This window comes from Anas acuta, chromosome 11 (genome assembly GCF_963932015.1).
Source record: "Anas acuta chromosome 11, bAnaAcu1.1, whole genome shotgun sequence".
Lineage (NCBI taxonomy): Eukaryota > Metazoa > Chordata > Aves > Anseriformes > Anatidae > Anas > Anas acuta.
Genome location: NC_088989.1, coordinates 22019088 through 22041302, shown reverse-complemented (window position 1 = coordinate 22041302; position 22215 = coordinate 22019088). Strand labels below are relative to the sequence as shown.

At 36.3% G+C, this 22215-nt stretch overlaps 2 protein-coding genes and 1 long non-coding RNA gene across 24 annotated transcripts in view; 2 read left to right on the top strand and 1 right to left on the bottom strand.

Moving 5' to 3' along the window:
- ARHGEF3 (Rho guanine nucleotide exchange factor 3) overlaps positions 1 to 15793 on the top strand; it is a 130660-nt gene extending 114867 nt beyond the window's left edge. For 10 of the 13 annotated variants that reach the window (XM_068694547.1, XM_068694546.1, XM_068694550.1 and 7 more), the window contains 8 exons: positions 2400 to 2570; positions 4544 to 4606; positions 4967 to 5063; positions 5157 to 5233; positions 7038 to 7295; positions 8771 to 8941; positions 9139 to 9325; positions 10285 to 12588. In XM_068694547.1, coding sequence (XP_068550648.1) covers positions 2400 to 2570; positions 4544 to 4606; positions 4967 to 5063; positions 5157 to 5233; positions 7038 to 7295; positions 8771 to 8941; positions 9139 to 9325; positions 10285 to 10631 — 1371 coding nt within the window. In that variant the 3' untranslated portion in view covers positions 10632 to 12588. Of the gene's footprint in view, positions 1 to 2399; positions 2571 to 4543; positions 4607 to 4966; positions 5064 to 5156; positions 5234 to 7037; positions 7296 to 8770; positions 8942 to 9138; positions 9326 to 10284; positions 12589 to 13958 lie in introns of those variants that run through there. The other 3 variants (XR_011100283.1, XR_011100282.1, XM_068694556.1) reach the window with 3 other exon arrangements.
- A 2861-nt stretch (positions 15794 to 18654) lies between these two features.
- On the bottom strand, positions 18655 to 20177 carry LOC137862452 (uncharacterized). Its single transcript, XR_011100285.1, has 2 exons — positions 19710 to 20177; positions 18655 to 19598 (listed from the first exon to the last, which is right to left on the bottom strand). It is a non-coding gene; the product is annotated as an uncharacterized lncRNA (long non-coding RNA).
- A 20-nt stretch (positions 20178 to 20197) lies between these two features.
- Positions 20198 to 22215, top strand: part of TASOR (transcription activation suppressor) — a 36975-nt gene continuing 34957 nt past the window's right edge. For 7 of the 10 annotated variants that reach the window (XM_068694537.1, XM_068694534.1, XM_068694532.1 and 4 more), the window contains exon 1: positions 20198 to 20740. In XM_068694537.1, the coding sequence (XP_068550638.1) occupies positions 20353 to 20740 (388 nt within the window). In that variant the 5' untranslated portion in view covers positions 20198 to 20352. The remainder of the gene's footprint in view (positions 20741 to 22215) is intronic. The other 3 variants (XR_011100279.1, XM_068694530.1, XM_068694529.1) reach the window with 1 other exon arrangement.

Sequence of the window (22215 nt, the reverse complement as noted above, 5' to 3'; positions counted from 1 at the left end):
AGTGTAGAGAAATAGTATTTTCAGTGGATGTGAGAGCTTACGTTTCTCAACACACTTTATGGAGTTTGTTTGCTATTACAGGGTGTGTGGCATTTTGTAACATGATGTATGACATTTTGTTAAAAGGTGTCAAGGCATTTATTTTAAAGATCAGTCTTTCTAGTTCTTCTCATTATAATTATTTTCTTCATTCAACATGAAGCATGCCCTTAAAAATCACTAGCACGAAAAAGCAGCTATATACTGAAGGGTATTTATGGGAATGTATGGAGAAGGGCACTCCACCTTGGTCATGGAATGACAACAGTTCTGCTTGGCTGCATTCTCACAATTGGTGACTTGTGGATGGACACCTGGCTCTTTCTCCCTAATCTTTCCTTTTGCATGTGAAAATAATGGGTTCCGTGATTCTTCATTATAACAAGTATAAATTAAGCATGCAATTTGCATGTACGATTCTTTATCTTCTTAAATTTTGAAGGGATACTAGCACCTGATTTGCAAAGTTCTGGAAGGTTGGTATATATATGTGCGAGTGTGTGTGTGTGTGTGCACACTTCTTTTTTGGCAGTTTTTTCAATTCCAAGCTCAAAATCACTTCTGTTTTTTTGTTGTTGTTGTTTGTTTTTTTATATCACATCTTCAGATAATTTAAAAACACTGTATTTATAGGCATTGCTAGCATTTCATGGGCTGTTATCTTCAGAGGAGAATTTCAAGTATTGTGCTTTGTATATACTGCTTTCAACTTGGAAATTGAGAGAATTTATTTTGCTTTAAATATTCTTGCCCATGGCAATTGAAAGATGATTGTGTTATGTAAGGCAGGTTTTAAATAACAAAAATGTAGAGTATTTCAACAATTTGGAATACTCCAGATATTTCAGAGCTAAGACCTCATAATAAAAGTCTCTAATTTTAACAAAACAAGAAAGGAGTCTTTTAAAAATAACACAGTGAGAGCATAAAGTATTCATCCATAGCCTGAGCTCTTTCTAAGAGTCTGCAGGTAAATTAAACACTCAGACGTCTCACTTAAAATTAGACTTTGTTTTTAATGAAGATTACGACCAAACCACATAAAAGATAGAGATGCTGGTACACGTCATCTCAGTTAGAGGCTCCAAAAATATTAATAAATATGCTATCATAGTTTCAGTACTAGTATTTCATAGTTTGCTCTCTGCACTGATAGAATTTAAATAAAATATGTCAATTACAAAGAAATAAAGAGGAAGAAGTGAAATGAAAGGAATCTGGCTTGCCATTCATCACAAACATTAAAATATGAATATTAGCATACTTCTTTAAAGATAATGTGATTGTTCTTCTCTTTTCAGTCAGATACCCATTTCACACCTCTCCATGTGAATTAGTTTTCTTGCTGTAAATGATTCATCTGAGGAGGCAGGAAGTTACCGTTTTAAAGGTTTTCTTCGTGCATGAAAATCAGTTTGATCAGGTAGAACATCAAAGCACTAAAATTTGTATCCTGCTTATATACATATCTGGAATGGTGATACCAATTGAATCTTCATGATTCTGACAGCCTACAAAAAATAAAATATTACCATTAAGTAGCAAGATACTAAGGTATGTACTAGCGACAGCCTCACTTTATGAACCTTCTTTCTGCCCAACTGAGAAATCATTTATTTTTTAAACCATTAATTAGCGTTTGATATAAGATATCTTTTAATCTGATATCCTTGAGGTAAGACCTATTGCATCTCAGTCCAGCTATCTTTGAGCAATCCCATCCCCCAAAAAACAAACAAACCCAACAATACTGTGATAAAAACAGGTTGAACTTCCAGTTGAAACACAAGATGATGGGTTTGGTTTATCCAGCAATTTATTTTGTTGTAGCTTTTGAGAGCTTCTGTGTAAAAGTTTTCTTTCTTTCAAAACGAGTGAAAAAATATTCACACTAATTTTTGTCTCTAAAAATTGCATTCTAAATTTTCTAAGAATTAGGGATCTAATGAGATCATCTGTGTTATGCATGAATGATTCATGTCTGACTATTTACTGAATTGAAACTTCTTTTGATCAGTCATGTTGATTTGTTGTACCAGTCTGCCATTATCCCTATAGTTCATTCTTGTTGCATGGTATATGAATATTGTGTAGCTTTAACCATGTTGAGAACAGGATATGGACAGAGTTCAATGCAGGAATGGAAATATTGGCATTATGGAAAGATGTCTTAAAATTATCTCTTACATTCCCAGTACTAAACATTGCTGTTAAGTCACAGTAAGAAGTATTTAGAAATGGTTGAACTTTGTATATAATTCCTTCTGGGGGGGGAAAAAACAACAACAACAAAAAAAAACAAAAACAACACAGTGTGAATCTGATGTAACAACAGAAAATATTCTTCTTTGTATTTCCAGCGTTCTATAAGTTTCCGTAGTGACAGTCGCCCAGATCTGTTCAGTCCACGGCCATGGTCTCGAAGTATGCCACCTGCTAACACAAAGCGGAGAGACAGCAAACTGTGGAGTGAGACCTTTGATGTTTGTGTCAATCACATGCTTACATCTAAAGAAATCAAGCGTCAAGAGGTATATATATATTTCTTAACATAGGTCTTATGGTCAAAAGTCTCTGTTAAAGCATGGAGTGAGAAATACTGGTCGACATAAAGATAGCACTTGAAGCTTTCTTGAAACTAAAGAGAAGACCACCATCTCCACTAGAAACAGAATTCCATCCCTATGAATTATAATTCAGCCTTAATTAGACTGATATATTCTTTCTTAAAACCAGCCCATCATATTTCCATAATAAATATAAAGTTACTTATACATGATACTCTGGCTGCGTACGTGTACATGCTCTTTATGACAGTTTCTGCAGGGATGGTTGATATTTTGTTGTTCATTTTGTTGTTCTGATAATGATTGGTGAGCATGCTATTTCAAGTACAGGTATTTATCATGTGATACCTATGCTCAGAATAGCATAATAACTTTCCCTGTAGTAAAATACTGTTTTTGAGGTAATCTTCAGTGCTAGAAAGATAAAATACTAATCAACAATGTATCTTGCAAGCAAAAAAAAATGAGCGTTAGTCTAAATGTATTGCACAAGACAAAATCTAAATAGTTTGTGTTACAGCCAATGACAAAGCTTCCACTGAAATCAGCAGAATGAAAAGTACATTGTAATGACTAGGTTGAACTGTTTTGTCTTGACAGAAACCCTAGAGGCAAGTGAGGTAGCCAAGAAGTGGAAATTCTGAATCATGAGCTTATTGGTACATTGTAAATCCATTTGCACAGAAATACTTAAGGGTCTTGTTGCTATGTTAGATATATTATCAATGATGGAGGGCTACTGCCTTTAAACTAGTGGAAGCTTATGTATCAAGGGTTTATTATTAAGTTTTATGCAAATTTATAGTTGTATCAGAAAAGTTTGTAACATCCTCTCCCCAAATATTTCAGGGACTGAAAGTCATAAACCAAATAATGGCAACATCAGGCATTTCTTTTGCAGATTTTAACGCTGTGTAAATATTCATCAGAAATAACTTTGAAAATTAACTACTTCAAAGGCAGCTTATTTAAAAATAAACTGTAGAAACTGTTTGCATAGCCTAACATTCATTACTGTCTTGGGGCAGAAGCCAGGACCTTCCATAGAACCCAGATAAATGAGCTGTATTCAAGGGAGTTTCTGTGCAAGGGTTCTGCATTGTGTTCTGTATGCTTCAGCACAGTATCTGACCCACTTCCAGGCATGCGCTGTCAATTACCTCACACTATGGCAAGCCTTCCATGCATACATATTATCAAGCTACGAGAATCTGCAGTAACTGAAGATGTTCTTCCATGATTTATGAGGGTTTAAAGCCTTGACTGTAATATTAATTTTAACTGACCAAAATGCTGTTAACTTTTCATGTACCCCAGTTTAGAATGAAATCATGTAATAAGTAAATACAATGCTATTCTGGTAAACTAGCGAGTTAGTATGGTTATTTTTAATCTGCCAGCTATGAAGTCTTACCTCTGCTTTGAGAGAAGTATGTAACAGCAGACAGTTAAGTATAGCTCAGCATTCATAACAAAATAATGAACCACTATCAAAATAAAAGTGCTCACAACCAAAGAAATGTTTTAAAGATCTATCTTTCGACCTACCCAGAACTTTTACTACTGATGTATTATACGAAACACAACAAGGTCCTATGCCACCAGTTGCATAAATGGTATTTTTTAAACTAAAGATATAATTGAGTCATAATATGCTGAAGGTAGCCTCCCACCATCTAGATGCACATCTGTTTAAAAAAAAAATTACTTCTGTGGCTATTTCAGATAAGCTTTTTATGAGCAATCTGATACAGCTATTTTTAAAGATTCTGCATGTGATTATGTAGCTATGGAATTAAGGCTTATTTTCTTTCTGCAACTAGATTTAGCAGAGATTCTGCTATGTGGTATCAAGACAGCTGTTCAGAATATAATATCAGTTTTGAAAGTTGAGTAAAGATTAAATAAAGATAGTTTATATTTGTGTCTTTTTATAGGCTATCTTTGAACTCACACAGGGAGAGGAAGACTTGATAGAAGATCTGAAGTTAGCCAAAAAGGTTTGCTTTAAAAGAAAAGGGTGTGGGGGGTGAGGACTGAGGAGGCAAGCTTAGGGGTATGAGGCAAAACAGCAGCATTCAGTTGTTTGTCTCTTTTAAAATAATCCCTGCTTTTTACAATGCTGAAATGGTAAGGGGGAAAAAACATACTTCTGTTTCCCTGTTCTTTCTGAAAAACTTAAATGCGGTGCTTTAATTATTCAAAAAATGTTACATGGCTAGCTTAAGATATGCTTCTGAAACTTTAAAATATGCTCAGCAGTAGGTCTATTTTTACTTATGGGGAGCTTTAAATGCTATCACTAATTTTATAGCTGCCAGTCATATATTAATTACAGAGCTCTCCTTTTTTATCTTCAGGCTTATCATGACCCAATGCTTAAGCTTTCTATAATGACAGAGCAAGAGCTGAACCAAATTTTTGGAACACTGGACTCTCTAATTCCTCTACATGAAGGTAAAACTCAATCTTTTCTGTGTTATTACAAGTAGCTTTATAGTTATCTGGTTCATGAAGTGATATTTCTCTTCTATTTTTAATCATGAACAGATCTTCTTAGGCGGCTTCAAGAAGTCAGGAAATCTGATGGATCAACAGAACACGTTGGCCATATCCTTGTGGATTGGGTAGGACAGATTTAAAATCTATCTTGGGACTTAGTTTGGACCTGCAACATAGTATCAACTATTATTCATTTAAAATTTACAGTAGTGTTTACAATTTCCATATCTAAAATAACATTTCAAGAATATGTTCTCAAAGTATTTTTGAAAGGTAAAGGCAACTGTTTAGAGAGATAATGAAACATTTTCTCTTTTGGGGGATTTCCTTTGAAAGATTTAGGCTAGGATGTGATTTTAAAAGCTCTTGCTATTCAGGTTATGAGCACTACTTAACATTCTTCAAATAAACATCAAGAGTCAGACTCTATTTATCTGATGTAGATCACTTAAGAATCTGCCCTGATTTGTACCCTCATTTTCAAGGGAAATGAAGTTTGAACAGTCACATCGTGTAAAGGCTCCATACAGTCATTTTTGAATATCTTTCTGTTCCAGTCAAGGTGATAAATAGTCATTAGTGCTGTCAAAAATATTAATTTCCTAGAAGTTTGTTAAAATAAGGCAGACAGAAGAAAAAGTTGGTAGGTTTGTCCTTCACTACATAATAGAGACACGGAAAACCAGTTTTTTTTAGTTTTGCTGATACAATTGCTCATAATATGAATAAAGAGCTCTTGTTTAAGATATTATTACTCAAATTTAGCAGGAAAAGAGGCTGAAAATTTTTGTGGGATTAGTTAATAATAGATGTTTAAAAGCTCTGTGAAATACTGGTGTTTTGTAAATATGAGCAACATGATCACTACAATAGTTAATGGAAAACTTTTAAGTATCAAATATGATCTCTCGTTTTCTTTGCATAATTTAATTTTATTTTTGTTATGTTTGAACACCAGTGAACTTCTCTCAGTCCAAAATATCTGAGATTATATTCCTTTGTAGAAGATTTTACATCTAATTGCATGCAAATACATTATGTATTATACAGTATACCATTATACAATATAAAATATGTATATGTAAATGGCTATATTGTTTTAACCAACATTAAGCTAGTTTTTTTTTTCTTTTCTCACATTTAAGGCACAGTTCTGCCATCTTAGTGTGGTCAAGTTTTTTGAGGGCACTATAGAGAAGTATGACAGAACAAAGATTACAAGGTTATCTCAGTCAGATACCAGATACTCAATTAGCTATTCCTTTAACATAAAGGAAAAAATCTTTAAATAAATCTTTTGTAAGTTAGTAGGAATAAACACTATATTGCTCTTTGCCCTATACAATTCCTGTTTTTCTTAGGAGTTGTACAGATCACTGCTATGTTTACAAGCCCATGTTAATTGTATTTTAATCACAAAATGTCTTGCAGGGAGATGGAAGAAACATACTCTTACCGAGTAAATCCAATTGCATAGAGATGCTTTCATAATATGTTCCAGTCAAACAGCAAGATCTGTATCAGATCACTTTATTGTTTATCTAAAACAGACCAGGTTTGGGGGTACTCATTTCTAAGCTTTTGTTACAATTAGTAGTTAAAATCAGACTTCTGTGTTCTACTACTGTCTGTAATAAGTAGTTCTCAATCATTCAGTCACAGATACACTTAATGTTTCGGAATAATGTAGAGGATCTCTAGGAACTGAGGGATTAGCTAGACCTTCTGGATAATTTAGATGATGATCAAGGCCATCAGAGGATCACTGGAAACCCTATATATGTTGGAAGCATTATCATCAATAAACTGTGGATAAACCTCCAGATACTGAGACTCTCAGTATCAGTTTTGACATTCTGAATCCCTTGGAAATTTCTATATAGCAAATGGTATCTTTTCAGTTGCTGAATAATTTATTCCTTCCCTCAGCTCCCATGCCTAAACTCCTATGATAGCTACTGCAGCAATCAAGTAGCAGCCAAAGCCTTACTGGATCACAAGAAACAAGATCACAGAGTGCAAGATTTCCTGCAGCGCTGCTTAGAGTCTCCTTTTAGTCGCAAGCTGGACCTTTGGCATTTCCTTGACATCCCAAGAAGCCGTTTGGTTAAATACCCATTACTGCTCAGAGAGATTTTGAGACACACACCAAATGATCATCCAGATCAACAGCACCTTGAAGAAGCTGTGAGTTGCTGGATTTTTTTAATTATGATTTTTTAGATGTATAGCACTTTATTCACATTAATTATGGTATACTCTAAAAACTATGGAAATGTTAAAACAAGAACAGCTGCAAGTAGTATAGGAAACCTCTAGTTCCCCTCCCCAGTTAAATCCTGTTTCAGTAGACAAGTAATACAAAAAAAAACAAGAGGGTAGTGGTGGTATGGATTGGAATGTTGTGTCCACAGCTCATATGATTCTTGTCCATTTTATATTTATTTCTTTCAATGTTGATTTCCATTCTAATCTAAGTTGGGTAATGTAGAGATTTCTTCTAGGTTTAAGGTGATTTTGATGAGTTAACTCCCTGGCTCGAGTGCTTACATAACCTTTGAATCTAGATTAGTTATCATCTATTAGTTATCATTTTTATTTTAAAATTCTGAATAGGGTTGTATTGACTGAAGTAGAACCAGAGTACTAAATCCAAAGCTTTAAAACTTCTTATTAAAGGAAATGGACCTGATTCAGATACTTTGAATGGTTTCTGAGTTTTCTGTCCTTTCCCATAAATAGATATAATCTTGTAATATATAAACAAGTACACACATGCAAACATCCATTTGGGAGTAAATGAGTTTAGCTGATTTGTTTGAAATGCACTTCTAAATTAACGAATAAATGAATATCATCGTTTTTTTGAATAGTGTTTAAAGACAAGTAAAGTCCATGAATATTTTGAGGACAACATTTATTATTTATCTAGACTTGCATATTTTGTAGATTTTTGTATTTCTGCTGAGAAATGACAGCCTTGCTTTTTTTTTTTTTTTTTGAAAATGTGTATTTTGAAACGCATGTACCTAACCACTGTTGGTTTGCTATTACTTCCCCAAACTGCAGTGTAAATTTAAAGCCTGCAGTGTAAATTCAAAGCTTGGATACTCATGTTTCCATGTAATTTATGAAGTGTATTATTCCCCCCTTGAGTATTCTTTTAAGCAGCCCCCGAAAACAAAACAAAACCAAACAAACAAAAACAAACAAAAAAACACTTGTAAATAGCTCAGAATTTTTCTGCTTATTTCTAAGGTTTGTTTTTCTACATTATGTCTGGTAAGAAAGCATTTGAAATATTTTAAGATCTTGTGGTATTTGTAATGGGTAATTGTTTAATAAAATATAATAGGGATATTTCTTGTGTTATCTCATTCATGTTATATAGCTTTGTGGTACTCTGTTTCAGTAGAACGCTATTTATCTTTGAAATGATATATTTCATAAATCATATGTTAAGAAACAGAAATTACTATTTACACATTGTAGTCTGCTTAATTCTGTTGCTAATATTAATTCTCTTACAGACTGGTGTGCATAAAATTCAGGAAAAACTTACTAAAAATTATTTTGTTGCAGCTACAATTCAAATTACGCAGAAATAGCTCTGAATGTCAGACTGTACAATTTAAGTTCACGTCTTCATTGTTTTTCTGTAGATAAACATAATTCAGGGTATAGTGGCTGACATTAACATAAAGACTGGTGAATCTGAATGCCAATACTACAAAGAAAGACTTATTTATCTTGAAGAAGGCCAAAGGGATTCACTGATTGATAATTCACGTGTTCTATGTTGTCATGGTGAACTGAAGAACAACAAGGGAGTGGTAAGGAAAACTATTTTGTTATAAATAGTTTTTCAAGATACCTTCATGTTGCATAATGGCAAAAAGTTATACGCAATGTTATAACATACTAGAGATTAAATAAAACTGGTTTAATGATGTTCTAATAATAATAATAATAATAATAATGCTTTATTATTTATATATATATATATATATATATATATATATTTTAACAGAAACTGCACGTCTTCCTCTTCCAAGAAGTCATGGTGATTACTCGAGCTATCACCCATAATGAACAGCTCTGCTACCAACTGTATCGACAGCCAATTCCAATAAGGGATCTTTTGCTAGAAGAATTGCAAGATGGAGAAGTGCGACTGGGTGGATCCATACGTGGTGCATTTAGCAACAATGAGAGAAGTACAAAAACATCTTTATTTGCTCACATGGGATCGTTATAACTTTAAGATACGGGCTAATGAGACATGTTTATTGCTATGTTTCCTCTAAAATCCACATCATCTACATCCAAAATCTTAATTCTTATTTTAAACTGGTTTATGATATTGTAACTTACTTCTTTTAGATTGTTTCTCAAAGTCCACTATATTGATAATGGGATTTCTCCCCCACACCTGCTTCTGTACTGAATTGGGAAGGGAAGAAAATGTAGTGGCAAAACCATGCAGTTATAAGCAAGTCTGTTTTGAAAGGTTAAGATAAGCTTTAGTCTTTTTGACTTCTCTTTTATTATGGAGACACTTAGTGCTACTCCATAACGAAGTCTTTCAACTGGCAGATAATTAATGTAGTGCTCATTGTAAAGACTGCAGCAACTCTCAATGTCAAGAGGTAAAAGTTGTAAGTAAGCATATTCTGGAGATACTTGTTTCATTGCAAGAGTCCTTTGAATTTCACCAATCTTGTGAAAACTTCAGATTATTTTTTTTTTGGTGTGTATTCACTTTATTTGTGAAGTGAATTGGAAGAGATGAGGTAGTCTCCAGCTGACATGGCACAGTATTCAGTGAAATAGGTATCTGCTTTGCAGAGAAGTAGGAGGAGAGACTTTGAAGTGTGGGAGGAACTTCATTTTACTGGTTCACTTAAAGGTTTACAGGTAGATTAATGCATGGCAGAACCAAAATTGTTTAATCCAGCAATAAGAAATTATTAGAAGTGCTTGTGTTCTGTGCTCTTGCTCCACAGAACAAGGAGATACCCAGACTATTCTCTCTGGTCTGACACTGTATTTGCAAGAAATCCAAACTTTTCAAAGTTAAACATTTTGCTGACTTGTTATTTCAATATACTATATTCTATTACAACATCCATTCAACCAAAGCATTCAGCATTTTGCTATATATTGTTTCTTTCAGTCAGAAACTTCTTTAGAGTCAGCTTCAAACATGGATCTCAAAGCCAGTCTCATTCACTGCAAGCCAATGACTCCTTCAACAAACAGCAGTGGCTTAATTGTATCCGGCAGGCCAAAGAAAAAGTCACGTGTGCAGGAAAAGCTGGAGAGCTGAACTCAGAAGCACATTTTATTTTGTCACCAAATGGAAGCAGAGTATCCCAGGGAGAAACCACGCTTGAGCAAATGGACCAATCAGACAGTGAGTCAGACTGTAGTATGGACACAAGTGAGATCAGCATCGACTGTGACCGTATGGAACAGACAAACTCTTGTGAAAATGAAAAACATATAGAAACCAATGTTTGACAAAAACTTACAGTTCACGGAACAAAACCTGTGTCTTACCTGTACAGTATTTGCATTCCATACATGGAACCATCTGGAGAAGCACTTTTCAAATATTTTTTGTGACAATGTCAATGCAGCCCTTCTTGTATAGTACTTGACTAAATGTAGTACTGTAACTGCTGACTTATGTAAGCTGGAATCTTCTGCAACTCACACCCTGTGGTTATATTCCATAAACACGATGAATGAAAGAGGTACTTGATCAGTTATTCTGAATGTCCTGCTGTAAACAGAATCTCTCAACTACAGTTTGTATGTACATTACGTAAAGAATCTTTCATAATTTTTAAGTACTCTATTCGCCCTTTAAGGGGGCAGCTGAAGATATGTACTTAATATGGGGTTTTAGGATGGTATTGAGATCATAAGTTTTCACAAAGACATAGAAGAAGGAAAAATATAGCTTCTGGGACAAAAAAGAAAACAGTCTTGCAATAGCCATTCTGAGATCTTGTGGTTTTAAATCAATAAGAACTAAAAAGAGTGAGACGTGACTCTTTAGGGACTGATTTTTTTAAGTGAAGCACTCTACTAAGATTCATCAACTGAACATAAAAATCTGGTAAGTCAAAGTGGTCAGCGTAGTGCTATGGTTTACTTATCAAAGCACATCATGCTAAAAAAAAAAAAAAAAAAGTAAACTGAAAAGCAAATAAATAAAAAATCCTACCACAACACAACCTCCACAGCCAGCACTGAATTAAATGAAATGCTGAGAATACTGGGTATTTGTAAATAAGCTGGTTTGCTTCCAGTGCCATATATATATATATATATATGTATCTATTATCCCAAATAGGGTAAGAGTGGAAAAAAGCTTCTGCTTGTGCATAGGCTCTCTTCAGCATTTTGCACTCCACTGGCCTCCACTGTTGGTTTTAAACACCACTTAAACTAATGTTAAAAACATTTAACTTTCTGTAAATGTCTGTTTACATGTTGTGTTTTTTTTTTTGTTGTTGTTGTTTGTTTGTTTGTTTGTTTTAAAGTAAATAACAATATTATATACCCTATGGGATTATGTAGAGAAAGTTTAAACAAAAAGGGAATTACTGTTCCTTTAGGATATATTCTATCCCCTATATTTTTGTCAAATTTTATTTTTGTTGCATTTAGTCTCATGTTGTAATTGGAAATGTCACTGTTTTTTCTGGTGGCTGATTTAGTCTACTCATTATGATGAGAAGCAGATGAGTCACTTAAAAATGCAGTCTAAAACACTCAGTTGAACATCTCTAACTCTTCCAAAATCCATGTGTAATATTTTATTTCTTTGTATAAGAAATAATGCCCATGATAAATGATAATATGTCAAGCTATGAAACTGATATATTAATAAATTTAAATGATCTTTGCTATTACACAAAGTACCTGTGCAAAATATTCATACCAACAAAAGTAGAAAAACTAAGTTACTGCCAAAAAATGTTTATTCTGTAAGTTTACAGAAAATAGTAAATATCAAGTATCTTACATATATATACTGATGTACAGTACAGAAGTCAGTGTGGCAAGATTATAAGCAATATAAAACAAGGTATTTTTATTTTTTAAAAAGTCACTTTTACCCTGTAGAAAATATTTCTGTATTTATAGTTTTTTTTTTTAAAAAAGTCATTTTTTTCTGTTTCACGCTTTGTAATTTATTTCAACTGCTTCATTTTTAGAGCTGAATGAGTATGTCAGTGAAGGGAAGAGAAATTAAAGATTTATAGAAGAAAAGGAGTAGGAAAGATGATAAACCATTTTCATAAAACATGTTCAGCAAAATGTTTAAAAAGAGAGAAAAAGTATGGAAAGTTTAAATACAGAAAGAAAGAATGAATGTGTGTATTAACTTTTGTGTGTGTGTGTAGTTGTTAAGATAATAGCCTTAGCTTTTCTGGAAGCATTTCAAATAAATTACTTTAAAACATTTTGATTTTTATTTAGTTTGGTTGTTTTTGCACGGAGGCAACAAAAAGATTTCAACAGTAAGCACAGTGAATATTAACATACGTGACCAAGACTTGCATTTGTTTCTGGTGGAAGTGTTATATATTTGGATTTTATTTGCTAGACACAAAATTGTAATAACTAATTAAGTCACTGCACTCAATAATCCAGCACATTCCCCAAAGTTATGTATTATTTAATCAAATTAGAGTAGGTGGAGCAAAAAGTTAATAGCCCACCATAAGTTTTTGTCTCTTGATTCGTTTTGGATCACGTGTTTACTAAATTGCATATTCTTTCAAAACATTTAGATGATGCATTTCAGGGCATTGAAAAAGCTAACAACTTGCCAGTGAATCTCAAAATACTAACTTGCATTTGTGTACTGACTATCGTTTAGCAACCCACTGAGCATCATCATGTGCAACACACTGTATTGCTGATGGTCCAGTTTTGCTTTATAGATACTGATTCAATCTAATAGTTTAATGAAATTTTTTCCAAATCATTGTGAGGAATAAGCTTTTCAGTTTAAGAGTACCAGTATCAGTCTAGATTTAGTTGGTTTATTTATTTATTTATTGGTTCTAGTACTTCTAAAAGGCCACTCCTTTTGAAGGAATGACAGAACTGTGGCATGAGATGGACAGACAATAAAAATATTAAAAAGGATATGTAAAATACAAAATGCTCAATATAAAGTGTGCATGTATATTAGTAAAGGCATCAAGATTGTCACTTCTCACTATCATTAGTAACACTTCTTATCAGCACCGTGAAGTCTGAGAAGTTGCAGTGGTAAGCCAGCATGTGTGCTAAAGCCATTCAGTAATCACAGGCTTGATTCTGATGAAGAGAACTGCTGATGATTTCTTAAGACACCCACTGCTGCACCTGCAATGTTTCTGCTAACGAGGTAGTTCAAAGCTGTGTCAATTTTAACATGAGATCTCTTAAGGTCACTTGCTTCTCAGATGGAAGAATGTTGCCAAGGTGAGAAGGTGATGAAAAAGAACAAGTGGAGTGTGTAAAAAAAAGGCAAGAGTCAATGGAGAACCAGAGGGGTCTAGGGCTTCTAAGATCACCATGAGGGGATGGCAAAATAAGGAGATGAATGTGGATGCTGGATGAGTTGCAGCTCCTCTGCATCTGGGGTATTAGTACTCTGCATCTTACAGTCTGGGAGAATAATGAGGGATGAGGTATCTTGTTCTCAAGAGCAAGGGAAAAGCATAGATTGCCCTAACTGAAAAAGAAAGGTGAGCAAAGAGAGTATCTTTGGAGTTCTTTGAAATGTAAGGACCTTCTGAGACTGCAAACAAAATGTAACTCTGGTGTTTGATTCCCTAGATGTGGTCTGCAGCACTGAAAAGAGCAATGCAAGGATGAAGATGACCTGCGTCCTGGAACACAAAGTTCTGCAGCAAGACAACAGGAGCAGTTAGTTTAAAGTCTTTGAAACTCAGTACCAGGGAACCAATTGCCAAAGTCTGGGTAAAAGATGGGCCCAAAGCTGAGCTCCAAGGTAGAGAAAGTGTTTCTCAGAGGCAACTCCTATTCAGTATGACCCACCTGAACCAGGGATGCTGCCTAAAGGAATGCTCTAAAATAGTTGGAACCAGATCTCTTGAGGCTTCACAGAAATTTTTAGTGTTTGAAAGATCGATATCAGAGCTCTTTGATGTTAATTTAATAGATTGACCTTATTTGAAATTTGGTATTTTACTGTGATGCTGTCTGGCACTTAGTAGGCAGTCTTGATTCCCAGGATCTGTAACAGAGATGGGAAGAGAGTTTTGTGTATATGAAAACTTACTCCAATTAAATATGGGGTTCCAGTTCTTCCATATTTAATATTACTAATGAATACTCATTTTAAAATATTGTAATCAGTTCTACAGGTTGATGCTGCCACCTACTGGAAATAATTTTTTTAGAGCTGATTTGATTATTTATAACATTAAAATAATTAAAATTTAAAACACATTAAATGCATGAAAGGAAAGCCAGTAGATTTTCAGACTATCACCTCAGGATCACAAACTTGCTAGAAAAAAGCACTAGCTGGGTTTCCTGTACCAATCCCTGACTTTAAGGAGACAAGCACAGACTACTCCCCCAGATTGTCTGCTCCTTTACTATCATAGGCATGTATTTTTCCCACGACTGGAAAATGACACTATGTCTCTTTCCAAATGTATAGATTAGGTTTTATCTCTAAATTTTATGAAGGTGCTTCTCTCTGCATGGTCTGTGAATGAAATGTAATTATGCCATTCTCCTACCTTTGATCTCCTGGCAACTAAAATTAGTCAGCAAGAATACTGTTGCTCAGAATTAGTACATAACCTTTTAAAGAAGTTAGACGTGTTTTGCATCATGAGAGTCATTTCTGAAAAGTAAAATAATTTCTATTTATTTAAAATTTTTAAGTTAAATTACGCAATATTTTGCATTTCTGAATATGCTTTCATAAAAGAATACAGAGGTCATTTCTGGAGCAAGCACCATGAACATCCATTATAAAAGTCCTGTATTTTATGGCTATTAATCTGATTTTAGTCTGTGTTACTAATGTACAACATACAATCGTGATTTCAGAATCAAAGGGATCTGCAGCTGCTTTGTACTCAGGTGGGAAACCACTTGGTATGAGCCAGGGAGTCATGGCTGAACACTTGTCAAATACCAGAAACCACAGAAACAAGAAAATAGAAAGACTCTTAAGGTGACAGAATTTATAACTTCAGTGGGGTGTTTTCTGTATGATTTTCTTTGAGTTGTTTTTGAGTTTTTGATTGTTTTTGAGTTTTAATGTCAGTGTTCAACTGATCTCTTCCTATGGTAATTTATCACCGCAACTTTGTGAATTGGGATGCTTACTGCCTATTTTATATCAGAGTTTAAGACTCATAGTGGTACAGTGATCTAGAATTGTTACATCATTTGTTAAGCAGTACTTACAGTTTTGTGACAATTTCTCAGTTAAATTCCCAGGGTTATGTTAATACATAAAATAATTTGTACATCTGTAAAGAAGTATCTTTTTTAAAGCAAGTGGTAAATATGGGAACTTTGCATGTTGTTGATCAGTAAATGAGGAAAATTTCTTCGTACAGTTGGCTTTGCTATGATACACCCTTATAATGTTTGTATTTTCTACTTATTGAACATGTATTGAACATATGCTTTAGTTCATTTTCTGGTATCTCTTATGAGAGAAAGCAATAGTAAGCATGCTTTCAGTTACAAGGTAATTTTAGTTGGCAGTAGTTTCCTACATTGTTGCTTTTTTGTAGTAGTTCAATTCAATAACTTTGACAAGAATTAGATCAATAGTTGATCCATACAAAGTAGATACATTCCTGAATTACTGGAATACAGTAAAATATGTGATTTAGACTCAATGTTTGTTCAAAAGTCTTTGAAATCTTACTGTCCATATGTTTTTTTTTTTTCACTGTCTTTGGGTAGGTCTTTGTCTGATGTAAACAGTATATCAGTTGAGCTATGGTAATTCAAACAAGCAGGGAAATAAATGTCATATATGTATATACCTGCTAAAATTATGGTTTCCTAAAGAAAAAAAAATACTACTTCTCTACATATTAACTTAATGGCTACCGGAATACCTTCTTTTCTTTTGAAAATTCTTTTACCTTCCCCAAAGCATAGATGTGTTTCAGAATTTCATTTGTAAATAGAATAAACAGTATAGTAGGAAGGACTATTAAATAAATGTGAATCCATCCCTGAAAAAAACATCTTACCTAACTTTAAAACATCATTTAAAAAAATCCTGCAGTGTCCCCAGAGAATTTCTTGTTGTATATAACTTCTATTGGTGGACAGCTTTTCCTAAATCTCCTTTTATAGCCTCACTAACACTAGATTTGTAATTTATTTATTTATTTCTTCTTTTCTTTTTCTTTCTTGTATATGGAATTTTTAGTTGAACTAGGTAAAATACAGGAAAAGTACTCTGATACTACAATTGATTTATAATATGCTCTTCACCTCCATTAAATCCTTACAGAGACAGGACATCAAATTCCCAGGGGGACCTTCTTAATTTATCTATGGGTTTAAACCCGCACATGCAGTGTACATTACCTCTGGATAATTGAACGGCATGTTTCTGCAATTAGATTAATGAGATTAATGTTTGGTGTTGGTGTAATTTCTGTAAATTATAGCTATAGACTCTAATTACCCTGTTTAAACTTGGCTGGCTCCCCAAAGACTTCTACGAAGAAACTAATAATTATTAGTTTATCTTCTTGTAACACCCTGAAGGATACTATTAGCACTAGATCATTTGTGAGTTGTGAAGTTACTTTTATTTTCTAATTTACAGGTAATCTAAATAGAGATAGGGATAAAAGAGCTAGGTCAAAATAGAGAAAAACGTTGCATTTGAGTTTGACAGCTTCTTTTGAATATATACAGCCACAGTTAGCAGGATTTAAGATAATTGGTATGAAGAATGAATATACACAACTACAGAATCAGTATACTTTAAACAAAGAAAATAAATCGTGGACTTCTAATATTTTTGCTAATTATTTGTAAAACTAAACATTAGGTATGGCATCTTATGCACTGCAAGAACGGTTTATTTTCAGTAGATGCTTTTCAATTCAGTGCATTCCTCAGAGCTGCCAAAGAAAGGTCTTTGCTATCCTTAGTAAAAGAACTAAAATTCTATTATTATATTTCAGATATAAAATATCTGTGTAGCTTTATTCTGAGTTATGCAGCTACTGAACTTGTGCTTACTGATAATTTACACAGCAAAGAGTTCATTCTCACATATTAGGTAACTAACGGCAATAAATCTAAACTCAAAGCTAAGTGCACAGAATATTCAAAAAACTCTGTAAGTATGTTTTCCTTAGACTAGATTGTTTGCAATTTCTATACTTGAAATTTGAAAGTTTTGTGGTTTTAAATCCATGAATTACTTCACCAATTTAGGGAAGCACTGGACTGAGCGTGCACAGTAGATGCTACGATGATTAGAGAAGGTGTAACATTGAGCTCTCTCCTGTCATATAGCAAGAAGGTAACTGACATGCTGAGCTTGGAAGTGCTAGGCACTATGGGTTTTTAAAATTAGACAATTAATCTTTTCAATGCTCTGGCATGATTTTAGCAGAAACGTTTACTGAATATAAACTCAGGGTTTCAGGTCATGTCTTCCAAATTGCAAGTCTCACTCTTCACACACAAATTAAGGTATATCACTATTGAAAGATGGTATATGAGTAAAACAAACAAAAACTCATCTGGTGGAAATTACATAGACAATTTTATTATATGAGATTAACAGAACTACTGCAACTTGGTTCAAAACCCACATTTAACATCACTGTTACTGTGAAAAAATTTGAATTTGTATGCCTGCTTTAGAGAGTCCATCCTTCAAGTTCTTCCATTATCATGAATGACCTGGGTAATACCATTGTACCCAGATATAATTAACTCCTAAAACAGATTGCCCTATATTTATTAAAGCTCCAAAACAAACCTTCATAGTAGGTATAACATCATGTATCAGCTAGTTTGTGAGATAACAGGATTCAGCTGTTCTGAATGGAACAGGATTGTCTAAGATATTTCATAACTAAAACCCCCAAATAAATTGTGTATTTCAAATGGAGTAAAGATACTAATGTTTTATTTAGATGCCTATTTTAGAATTTTATGCTCTTATGTTACCATGTTTAATTCTGATTCCCTTCAATAATTATATCAAATTGTTAAGCTGTTTTGGGTTTCACGTATTCATGTCTTTCTTTTATGTGAAGTTACAAGCATTGCAGCAAGAGTGACAGTGGTGAGTAAATATTAGCTTTATATACAGCAGTACTGGCCTTCAAACAGGTGGACAAATGACACAAGCTAGCAAAGTCTTACAATACTGCAAAGGAATCCAACAAAGCTCATCTCTAGCAGTGGAAAAGCTAACTGTGTATGTGATGGTGTTATTTATTGCTTTGAAATACCAGTTACTAGCATTATATTTAAAGTCTTGAGTTTCTTATATTTAAGTTGGCACCTTTCCATGTTTTGCTACAGCACACTCAGGTCTGTAGCTATAGTATTGTTTTCTTTGTAGGTAAACAAAACTTTCCTTTTAACAGTTTCACTTTATTATTTAGTTGTCACTGAATGAAAAAAAATGTTGTGCATAACCAGCCCAGCACACTACCTCTTTAGTTTCCTGCCTAGCAGGAAATTCAAAAAGTTTCTGACCTAGCTTTGATAGTACCAAGTAGCACCAAAACCTGGTTTCACTGCATTTGAAACAAATAGAACTCTTTGGTATATGAATAATTGATTATGTTGCCTTTGATTAATCTGTAGTTCTTTTCTTGTTGAAGCTTGTTTGCAATTTTACAAGCCATGGAACACAAATAGGTATTCTCACTTAAGCATCATTACTGTAGAATCTCTTCTGTCATGATCTTAGATGGCTGTGTACATGTATTTAATTGAACACAAAAGAGAATTAAGGCCAGTGAAGTGTCATGGTTGAACACACAAAACTCTACACAATAACGCATTTCCTTTGCAGTTAACTCTGCCCCCCAAAAGCATTAATAGATTATATTATTTGCGCTTTTAACTGATTCAATAAGAATTTTATCACTGAAACTGTTTGCCCTTGTCGTACAAAGCTATCATTGCTGTTTTAATTGGTATTACTTTAAGCAGAAGTCCTATTAGCCCAAAGGTATAAAAAAGTGTTTGTAGTTCCTTTTTGTAATTAAGACAGGAAGAGGTGTATTGCAAGAAGGACCTGGAAGCCATTTTGTCTATTAAAAATAGTTTTGAGGGGGTGAGTCAGCGCAGGCCCTCTTAAAAGCCCTGCTGCTTTTAGTTCTTGGAGTTTAGGTTCTTTCGCCAGGTGCTTGGCTGCTGTCTGGGATGCGACAGAAGTGTTCATCTCTGTGAGGCCAGATGGGTACCTGTGGAAACACCCTCCTGCAGCAGGTGGATGGTGAGAAGTTACTAATGTGGGGTCCAGTATCAGGCCAACACCACTCCCAGTAACATACTGGTGTGCTTCCAGTACAAACTGGCCTAGCCCATTACCTCCCACGGATCACGGGTGGGTTTGACCACCTGGCCATGTCTCCAAGGGCTCTGTCCCCGGCCTTGTATCCTCAGGACGGGCTCTGTCCCCGCTTCAGTCTCCCGGGGCTCCCTCCCTTCAGCCCCAAGGGCGCTGCGGCCGGCCCCATACCCTCACGTTTACCCGCCCGCAGCCTGCGGTAACGGGCGCCGCTCCCCTCGCCGGCACGGGTGGCGCGGGCCGAGGCCCCCTCACAGGTACTTCCGGGGGCTCGGGCCCAGGGGGCCGCCCCCGCTGTACTCATGGGTCCGTGGCCGGAGGCCCCCGAGGCAGCAGCGGCACCGCCGGGATCCCTCCGCCCTCCGTTCTCTTGAGAAGGCGGCGGTGGCGCACCAGCCGCAGGCGGGCCGGCGCCTGCCCTCTCTTTATAACGTTCGCCGGCAGCGGATTGGCGGAGCCGGGCCGGGCTCCAGCCCCGTCCGCCCCGTGCCGTCGCGGCCGCCATGTTAGAGAGCGGGGAGGGGGCGGTGGGGCTGCCATAAAGCGAGCGGGCGGGGAGGGAGTGCTGGTGGCGGGCGGCGCATGGCGCTGGGCAGGGGCAGGCTGGCGGGGGAGGAAGAAACGGCGCGGGTTGTCGCGCTGGCTTGTCGGCGATAGGAGCGAATGGCGGATGCCGCGATCTCCGGCGGTGGCGAGATGGAGCTGGAGCAGCAGCAGCGGCCGGAGAAGAGCGGCGCGGGCCTCCTCGGGGCGGAGAGTAACAGAGCGGGAGCCGCCGAGGACGCCACACAAAATGGCGGACGCTCTGAGGGCAGTGGCGGTGGGGAGGCGCTGCTGGTGGCTGCTGTCGCTGCAGAGGACAAGGGCCCCCCAAACCTCAGCATCACTAGCGGCAGCCAGCGCAGGAGCAGCGTCTCGGCAGCACCAGAGCAGCAGCAGCAGCCGCCGCCCAGCGATGCGTTGGGGGGGTCGCCCCCTCTCCCTAAGCCCCCAGAAGACGTGCCTGTTAGGAGGAACTTTCAGATCCCCAGGAAGAGCAGAGAAAAGAAAGGTTGTGCCTTCCCTTTCCCTCCCTTCTCTCCCTCGCTCCTATCTTCATCGTATTCATTAGGCAGGATCTTTATGCGCCTTACACAGCTGCATGTAAAATCCTGCGGGTGTATAGGAGGCTGTGGCATGCCTCAGACAGACGAGGCAGCTAGGGATATGTTTTCTGGTATCAGGCAGGCTTCTACGTTCTTCTTTCTTCCTACCGCTCCTTTTTTTTCCATTTTTATTTTGTCACAAGGAGGAACGAATCAAACCAACTCAGCTTGAATTTCAGACCAATGCCTTAAAAAAGGCAGGAAAGCTGGATGCGATCAGGGTGGGCTTTGAGTGCTGAGCCTGGCTCTGCTTCTGGAGATGCACGCAGAGAAGATGGTTCTCTGGGACACGGACATGCAGAGAAGATGGTTCGCTTTCTCTTCCCCCTGCCATCTTCACAGCAGGAGAGGGGTGTAACCCTCTTTAGGGTAGACTGGCAAACACTGAGCAGTTTCATTGAAGTGATGAGGTGCAGAAGATGGTTCTTGTCTAGTGAGAGTTCCCCTATTTGCAAGCAGGAAACAAGCATCACATGTTAACGTGCCTCCTGCTGGAAGTTCCACTTTCCAGCATCCTCAGTTTATTTTTTGCTTTTTGAGTAATTCTTCATCTAAAAGCCTGTGGTGTTTCGTGCTTTTCATGAGATTCCATTGGCCCCTGCTTATCTTTGATTTTGTTCAGTGGCACTGAAGACATGTTTTCCAGAACCCTATCTCAGTTCTTGACCCGTTGCAGCTTGGGGTCAGTAACGTAGTATGTGTTAAATACCTGTTCGCATAGGCTTCTAGTTCTTCAAAGAAGAGTCTGACATCTATCTTCTTGAAATACTTTCTTCTGTAAGGAAGAGATGAAGGTAGGTTTGTTCCATTATCCATTCTTTTCCTGTCCCCCCTTCCATTTTTGGCAATAACTTCCCCTTTCTCCTTTTCTTTCCTTCTTTACCATCCCCATCTCTTGAGGGGGTATACCAGGCTGGCAGAGGTTCGTTACAAAAAGAATTGGGTTGATTTGGAGGAAGAAAAAAAAAAGCTTCTTAATATTCATCTGATGGGGAAATGTCTGGAAAAAAACATAGTACCTCTTACACTTTGTTATCTCAAGTGTGATTACATTTGAATACTTTTAAATATACCTCAGAAGTGTACGTTACTTAACCACAGACATGTGAAGTTCTTGTCTAGCACTTGGTTCCAATGTGAATGAAAATCCAGGAAATACCTTGTTACATCACATAGTTCATCATTTGCCTCTGCGGAAGTATCTCTGAAGTATGTAATTCAAGCATTAGACTCCTTGTTAGGGTAGAAGAGGAAACCATTCTTACTCTAATTCTAAATACACTTGCAGATATCAAGGTTGTTTGACCCGTTTTTAGGGGTTTACTTTTTAGTAGACTGAAGTCCTCTTTCTTTCCAGCATACTGAAGATTCTTGGATGTTT